The sequence below is a fragment of the Gossypium arboreum genome, chromosome 6 (assembly GCF_025698485.1).
Source record: "Gossypium arboreum isolate Shixiya-1 chromosome 6, ASM2569848v2, whole genome shotgun sequence".
In the NCBI taxonomy this organism is placed as follows: Eukaryota; Viridiplantae; Streptophyta; class Magnoliopsida; order Malvales; family Malvaceae; genus Gossypium; species Gossypium arboreum.
In genome coordinates, this window is record NC_069075.1 from 43,515,060 (window position 1) to 43,523,852 (window position 8,793).

The 8,793-nt window shown below is 39.7% G+C and overlaps 1 protein-coding gene across 1 annotated transcript; it reads right to left on the reverse strand.

Moving 5' to 3' along the window:
• Positions 1-4,674: 4,674 nt before the first annotated feature.
• Positions 4,675-6,754, reverse strand: LOC128293782 (uncharacterized). Its single transcript, XM_053029301.1, has 6 exons — positions 6,358-6,754; positions 6,070-6,261; positions 5,665-5,751; positions 5,510-5,571; positions 4,850-5,401; positions 4,675-4,725 (listed from the first exon to the last, which is right to left on the reverse strand). Exons 1-6 carry the CDS (start codon positions 6,752-6,754, stop codon positions 4,675-4,677), a joined length of 1,341 nt encoding a protein of 446 aa, XP_052885261.1.
• Positions 6,755-8,793: the final 2,039 nt, after the last annotated feature.

The window sequence follows — 8,793 nt, forward strand, 5'->3', positions numbered from 1 at the left end:
GTGCGAAGTTACTATATCCGGCTAAGTCCCAAGGCATTTGTGCGAAGTTACTATAACCGGGCTAAGTCCCAAGGCATTTGTGCGAAGTTACTATAACCGGCTAAGTCCCAAGGCATTTGAGCAAGTAGCTATATCCGCTAAATTTCAAGGTACTTGGTTTGGGAATGAGCGATCTTGCTGCAATAATTTCAATTAATACGTCAGTAAAATCCCAATGATGAGGTAATGCGTTTAGATATGCATTGGAGTAGTTGATTCCTTTTAAATATTATTCGCTCACCAATTAATGAGCTTACGCCTTTGGTTAAGTTGATCCCTTATGTGTGAATATAAGGGTTGGAAATGTGAAGTAGGACTGATTTTTGAGAATATGTGTATATGAATTATCCGTTTAGTCATATGAATGCTATACTTCAATTGTGCCTAATTTCATTGCTCAAAACTTACTAAGCATTAAATGCTTATTTTGTTCTTTAAATCTCTATTTTATAGATTTTGGTTCGTCAGCTATCGGACTCGGGAGTGTCAAAGTCGAAATCGTCCACACTATCAAAGGCCTTTTGGTACGCTTTTAGTTGAACTCTGAAAATGACATGTATAGGACTACCCTTTTTGTTGTTGGTCATGTACCCGTTGGTTTTGTATAAATTTCGATAGCCATGCGAAAATGGCTTATATATACTTTGAGCATAGCATTATAATCATTTTGTATGTTGTTCATTGAGAGGTATGGAAATTTTTGGTAACGATTAGCCATTGGAATGGTTAATCATGATCATTTTGGTGCTATGTATGACAAATTCTAGTTGATTCATGGAAAACCATGAAATAGGTAAAGTTTACCTTAAAAACAGATGCTGACAGCAGCAGTGGTGTGGATTTGAAAAATCACTAAAAATAGTAGGAATAGAATTAAATAGTGAATAAATTATGTAATCTAACCTTGATGAATCTATTTTCATATGAAAGTAACAAAACGATCATATGAGCCGTATTTTATGAGATGTTTAAGTTTTCGTGAAACAGGGCCAGAGCGATTTCTGGACCCCCTGTTCTGACTTTGAAAATTCACTATAAATTAACCAGAGATAATTAGAAGTCATACCCTATATTTATAGATTCCTTTTCAAGTCTAGTTTCTTTAGAAACAAACGACATAAGTATTGAAGCCCTGTACAACGAGATATCTAAGTCGTAATGCATGAAGGCAAAGTAGTCGAACCCTAAAATAGGGGAGACTTTAACTAATAAACTGTACTAATTGGCTTGACCAAAAATTCTAGAAATAAATTTGTAGATGGATATATGAGTCTAGTTTCAGGAAAAATTTACAAAACTAGTTTTCGAGTTTTGGAACTCAAGATATGATTTTTAAGGTGACAGTGACGCAGTTAGCCAGCTTGTCTGGAAATTTTTAAAATGGACTGTGAAAATAAATGAATTATGTCTGTTAGCATCTCGTGTTCGACTCCGGCAACGGTCTCGGGTACGAGGTGTTATAGATAAGATCTATTATCTTCAATATACTCTGCTACGGCTTCAGGAAGATAAGACTTGTAACTTCAACCTGCTCTCTGCAACTTCAGAGAGATAAGGTTTTCCATCTTCGATCTGCTCCACTACTGCTTAGGGAGATAAGATCTTGTAATCCTCCAGCCATTTACCCTACTGCTTAGGGAGTTAAAGCCTGCTCATCATCTTCGATCTGCTCCACTGCTGCTTAGCGAGATAAGATCTTGTAATCCTCCAGCCTTTTACCCTACTGCTTAGGGAGTTAAAGCCTGCTCATCATCTTCGATCTGCTCCACCTTTGCTTAGGAAATAAGATCTCAGATTTTCACCGGTTACCCTCTTGCTTAGGGGTTAAGACTCACCATCTTTGATCTGCTCCACTATTGCTTAGGGAGATAAAGATCTGTCATTTTCTCGCCTATTACCCTACTGCTTAGGGGGTTAAGGCTCATCATCTTCGATCTGCTCCACTACTGCTTAGGGAGATAGGATCTGCCAAAATTTAATCTGTTCCACTCCTGCCAGCGGGATGAGATCTGGTAAAATTCAATCTGCTCCACTACTGCTTAGGGAGATACGATCTGTTATCTTCAATATGCTCCGCTACGGATTCAGAGAGATAAGACTTGTAACTTTAACCTGCTCTCTGCAACTTCAGAGAGATAAGGTTTTCCATCTTCGATCTGCTCCACTACTGCTTAGGGAGATAAGATCTTATAATCCTCCGGCCTTTTACCCTACTGTTTAGGGAGTTAAAGCCTGCTCATCATCTTCGATCTGCTCCACTGCTGCTTAGGGAGATAAGATCTTGTAATCCTCCAGCCTTTTACCCTACTGCTTAGGGAGTTAAAGCCTGCTCATCATCTTCGATCTGTTCCACTGCTGCTTAGGGAAATAGGATTTGTATTTTCAGTCAGTTACCCTACTGCTTAGGGGTTAAGACTCACCATCTTTGATCTGCTCCACTATTGCTTAGGGAGATAAAGATCTGTCATTTTCTCGCCTATTACCCTACTGCTTAGGGGGTTAAGGCTCATCGTCTTTAATCTGCTACACTACTACTTTGGGAGATAGGATCTGCCGAAATTTAATCTGTTTCACTCCTGCCAGTGGGATGAGATTTGCTAAAATTTGATCTGCTCCGCTCCTGCTCAGTGAAGATAAGATCTACCAAAATTTGATCTGCTCCACTCCTCTCAGTGAAGATCAGATTTGTAGTTTTCAATTTTACTACACTGTCCACTGGGGAATCTGTCTGTAGAATTGATTTCCTAGGGTATGCTTATGTCAAATGATTAGGATGTCATGATTAATATAAATCAAATGCTCCTAACTAAATGTATTATGAATGACATTTGTATGAATGCAGAATGTCATGAGAATGATCCCTTTTTACATGTTTGGGCTGACATTACTCGTTGTTTGTTAAGGCTATCGCTTCACTGACATGGGTTTTCTCGTTCAGCTGATACTTTTCGATAGAGAACTCGTAGAAACAATCTCATTTTTTCAACTGGCTTACCCCACTATAACTTCAAGGTCCAGTCCATCATACTTCCGGCTTGCACCATCTTCAAACTCTCCCACTGCAACTCAGGGGAATATAATTTGATTCCTCTTCAACCATTCCCCTCGCAATTTAAGGGTATAAGATCTGAATCTTCCTCCATTAATTTGATCTGTCATACCATTTCTTGGGTGTCATGATCAGATGTGTAGGTTTGATATTTGCATGGACGCTGAATATCATTTTTCTCTTGAGAATAAGCCCCTCTTCAAACTTGGGTTGACATTGCTCGTTATTCGTCGAGATACCTCTGACAAACAAAATCCCGAGAAGTGTACTAACTTAGACCCCTCTTTTCCATATTTCCCGCACTTAGGCTTGGGGAGTTCTGAACAATAGTCCTGTTTCCGGTTCTTGTAACATTAGAAGCTTCCAAAATAATATACAAAACCTCTTTTGAGAGAGTATTATTAGTCTATTAATCGTCATTTCAATGCAAAAAATGCTCGAAAGAAAAAATAATAGGCTAACAGAAAATTGTTTAGGAACATAATTAAAAAAAAACGTTAATCCAATATGGCAAATATCATAAGAAGAAAATTTATTGAGACCATATCTCAGGAAAAAATAAAGTCAAAAATAAATACAACATGGGTAAGATATGAAACTAGGTGCCCTAGATATCACAGTCTGAGCTTCTCTGTACGAACACCTTGAGGCCTATTTTGAACTCAGCATGTGTCTAGGAGATCTAGGGTACTTTGTCGATGCCCCAAGATGTAGCATACCTCTTCTCTGAAAATTCAGGCATAGCGAAAATACCACCTGCCATTACCTTCGATCAAAATTTGAATTGCCCTTTTCGAGTTTTCAATTCAAAACCCCATTGGTCACAAGGTGCCCTTTGCGGGTTTTTACCTTGGCCTCTCCTCTTTTCTCTTTTTTTTTTTAAGCGAAGTACTTCTTAACTGAATCTGCATTGACTGGGTTAGGTAAGTTCCCGCCATCCATCTCAGCTAATATCAACGCTCCTCCAGAAAAGGCCTTTTTTACCACATACGGTCCCTCCCAATTTGGCATCCATTTCCCTCTAAAATCCTTTTGTATAGGAAGGATCTTTTTTAACACCAAGTCCCCCTCATGGAACACTCTAGGGCGAACCTTCTTATTGTAAGCTCGCATCATTCGCTTCTGATACACTTGTCCATGATGTATGGCTTTTAGCCTCTTTTCCCCGATCAAATTCAACTGATCATATCTAGATTGGACCCATTCTGCTTCATCCAATTTTAATTTCGACAACACTCAGAGGGAGGGGATTTCAACCTCAATAGGCAAAATTGCCTCCATTCCATAAACCAATGAAAAAGGCGTTGCCCCAGTAGAAGTTCTGGCAGATGTACGATAAGCAAAAAGAGCAAATGGTAATTTTTCATGCCAATCCCGATAAGTCTCAACCATTTCCCCCACAATCTTCTTTATATTTTTATTAGCCACCTCAACTGCACCATTCATCTTCAGGCGATATGGCGATGAGTTATGATGCTTAATTCTGAACTGACTGCAGACCCCTGCTATCATGCTATTATTCAAATTCAACGCGTTGTCTGATATGATCCTTTCTGGCATGCCATATCGACATATAATCTTCTTCTTTAAGAACCTGCTAACTGTTGACTTCGTGACATTGGCGTATGAAGCAGCCTCTACCCATTTGGTGAAATAATCAATGACCACAAAAATGAACCAATGACCGTTAGAGGCTTTTGGCACGATTGGCCCAATGACATCCATGCCCCACATTGAAAAAGGCCATGGGGAAGTCATAACATGAAGCAGGGAAGGAGGCACATGGATTTTATCCCCATAAATTTGGCACTTATGGCACTTCTTGGCATAACTGATGCAATCTCCCTGCATCGTAGACCAGTAGTACCCAAATCTCATGATCTTCCTAGCCATTGTAAACTCATTGGCGTGCGTTCCACAAACACCTTCATGGACTTCTTCCAGGATTCTCTTTGCTTCCACAGCGTCAACGCACCTTAACAATATTTGATCCTTCCTCTTTTTATACAGGATCTCTCCATCTAAGATATAATCATTAGCGAGCCTTCTCAACATTCTCTTGTCATTTTCAGTGGCCTGACCGGGGTATTCACGATTCTTTACATATCGCAGAATGTCATGATACCAAGGATGGTTATCTCTCTCCTCTTCTTCGTCTATATTGCAGCAATGAGCTGGAGCATCACAAATACTCATCTGAATTGGCTTCATATCATCTTGTTTATTTATTCTAATCATAGAAGCTAATGTAGCCAGGGCATCGGCCATCTGATTCTCATCATGTGGGAGATAAAAGAAAGTGACATCATCAAACTTCTCAATTAATTCCAAAACTAACTTTCAATAACTGATCAATTTGGGATCTCTCGTCTCCCATTCCCCTTTGAGCTGATAGATCACCAATGCAGAGCCTCTATATACCTCTAGCACCTTGATTTTACGATCTATGGCCGCACGAATTCCCATGATACACGCCTCATACTCTGTCATATTATTTGTGCAGTCAAAATCCAACCTACAAGTAAACGGATAATGATCTCCATTTGGGGATATCAGAACTGCCCCAATTCCATTGCCAACTGCATTTGATGCTCCATCAAAATTCAGTTTCCAAGAAGAATTTTCGGATGTGTCTTCCTCGGTAGTTTCCACATACATTAAATCTTCATTGGGAAAATCAAAGTTCAGAGGCTCATAATCTTTTAGGGCTCTACTGGCCAGAAAATCTGCTATGGCACTTCCTTTAATGGCCTTCTGGTTCACGTAGGCTATGTCAAACTTAGAAAGCAGAATTTGCCATCGGGCCATCCTTCCACTCAACGCAGTTGATTCCATCATGTACCTTAAAGGATCTAGCTTCGAAACTAACCACGTCGTATGGTACAACATGTACTGTCTTAATCTCCGAGTGGTCTAAACCAAAGCGCAATATAATTTTTCAATTGACGAGTATCTCATTTCACACTCAGTGAATTTTTTACTGAGGTAATATATCGCCTTTTCCTTCCTTCCGGTCTCATCATGTTGGCCAAGCACACATCCTATTGAACTGTCAAATACTGTTAAATACAATATCAGTGGCCTATTAGGACTAGGCGGCGTCAGCACTGGAGGGTTGAACAAATAATGTTTAACTTTGTCGAAAGCTTTTTGGCACTCATCATCCCATATACCTGGATTGTGTTTCTTAAGGAGACGAAATATGGGGTCACATTTCTCTGTTAGTTGTGAAATGAACCGGGCAATATAGTTTAATCTTCCTAGGAAACCACAAACTTCTTTTTGAGTACGGGGTGGAGCCAATTTTTGTATAGCTCTGACTTTGTCCGGGTCAACTATAATTCCCTTTTCACTGACAATGAAACCCAGTAATTTTCCTGACCTGGCTCCAAAAGTACATTTCGTTGGATTGAGTTTAAGTTGAAATTTCCTCAACCTCAGAAATAACCTCTTTAAGACTTGTAAGTGCTCATTTTCTATTCGAGACTTTGCAATCATGTCGTCAACGTAAACCTCAATCTCTTTATGCATCATGTCATGAAAGAGGGTTACCATAGCCCTTTGATATGTTGCTCCTGCGTTCTTCAAATCGAATGGCATCACCTTGTAACAAAACGTTCCCCACAGGGTTATGAACGTAGTCTTTTCCATGTCTTCAGGATGCATCTTAATCTGATTATACCCCGAGAATCCATCCATAAAAGAGAATAGTGAGTAGCCTGCCGTATTATCTACTGGGGTATCAATGTGAGGCAAGAGGAAGTTATCCTTTGGACTAGCTTTGTTTAGATCTCTGTAATCCACACACATCCGCACTTTTCCATCTTTTTAGGACGGGACAACATTCGCTACCCATTCGGGTAATTAATCGCTCGTAGAAGCCGACATCAAATTGCTTCTTGACCTCTTCCCTTATTTTCACTGCCACATCAGGTCTCATCCTTCGGAGCTTCTGCTGTACGGGCTTACACTCCTCCTTTGTAGGGACACAGTGTACCGCAATATCAGGGTTTAAACCTGGCATATCTTGATACATCCATACGAAGACATCTTTGAACTCTCGCAATAATTTGATAAGGTCCTGTCTTGTTTTCTCATTGATGCAAGTGCCAATTTTCACCTCATTTCCTTCTTCCAAGGTCACACTCCCAATTGTCTCCTGGTAAGGCAGAATCTATTTCTCTTCCTGCTCTACCATCCTCAACAAGTCTGGAGATAAACTATAATCCTCGTCATCTTCAAAATCCTGAGATCCCTCTAAGCACAACCCTTGCTCTAAAAGAGATTCAAGGTCCATATCAGTACTACTCGTGTCATTGATATCTGGGGACCTGTTGCAAATATGAAAGAATGTCCAAAAATGAATCTAAGAATAGTTTATTTATAACACGACAATGAATGAAAAATAGAACCAGATATTGGCTCAAAGAGTGATGAAAATGCATTTCTCTATTGAAATAACAATGTTTAAACATGAGCCTATTTCACAAAAGATTCTTATTGCTCTAGGCCAAAACAATAAGTATGTTCTGAACATTACTTTGAATTTGCTCTAAAAATTACAAGAATCTCTTCTGCAGTCCAATTGTTCAGCACATTTCCAGGCACGTAAGGGCAAATACCCAGCAAATTTCCTTCTTCCACTTCTTCTCCAAATATAGCATTAATGCTCAGGCTATCGAACATGTCTTTAAAATATTCTTCCCTTGTCATCCCACTCTCCAGATAAATCATTCCTCCTGACACAAAAGTTTCGGATATGTGGGGAAAGCTTATCGCTCCCATTTGATTTCTGCCCCACTTAAACGTGCTCTTCGTCTTTCTTGTCTCTTCTCTGCTTCCTTCCTTTTTTTGTTTTGCATCCGGCTTATATCCCAAGCCAAAGTAATCCCGCTTATCAGTCAAGACTGGTACCTCGACTCGTCCATGTAGATACTTTCTGAGTCCTCTTCCAGGCAATGCTCCACTTCCAACCATCAGTTGTAAACCTATTTTCGTAGCACTGGACACTTTGGGTATCAAGATCTTACTTCCCTCCATAATAAAAGTGGCATTCACAAACTCCAACGAACGAAAAGAACACTCCAACGCCTTATCATCCTTCTTAATGTATGGTGCATCACTGGTAACAGATGCAATAATATCCTCTTCCGTGTTTATTGTTATCAATCGACCTTCCATTATCAATTTCAACTTTTGATGCAATGATGACGGTACTACCCCTGCCGCATGAATCCAAGGCCTCCCTAACAGGCAATTATAGGAGGGTTTAATGTCCATTACTAGGAAATCTACCTCATATGTATTCGAACCAATTAAAAGAGGTACTTCGATCCTTTCTATCACTTTTCTTTCAGTCTCGTCAAATGCTCTCACCATGTTCTGACATGTCTTCATGTGAGAGTTGTCTATTGGTAGCCTATTCAATGTAGATAAGGGTAAAACATTCAGCGCTGACCCATTATCAATTAGAACCCCCGGCACAGTATACCCCTTACAACGGGTAGTGATGTGTAAGGCCTTAGTAGATCCCCTACCCCCCGATGGTATTTCATCATCGCTGAATAAGATGAAATTGTCTGCGCTTATATTATTGATAAGATGGTCTAGCTTGTTTACTGTGATGTCATTCGCAACATAGGTCTCATTTAACACCTTTATTAATACGTTACGGTGTATCTCCGAGCTTAAAAGCAAGGTCAGTA

Bases quoted from the DNA above. Each gene is read 5' to 3' on its own strand.
- LOC128293782 (XM_053029301.1), bottom strand. From the start codon at position 6,754: ATGCATCCTGAAGACATGGAAAAGACTACGTTCATAACCCTGTGGGGA. The intron at 5,572-5,664 runs GCAATGGAATTG...ATAATATGACAG, and splicing joins TGGAGCATCAAATGCAGTTG to AGTATGAGGCGTGTATCATG. The intron at 4,726-4,849 runs GTTATGACTTCC...CCAAATGGGTAG, and splicing joins TGCCTCCTTCCCTGCTTCAT to AGGCTGCTTCATACGCCAAT.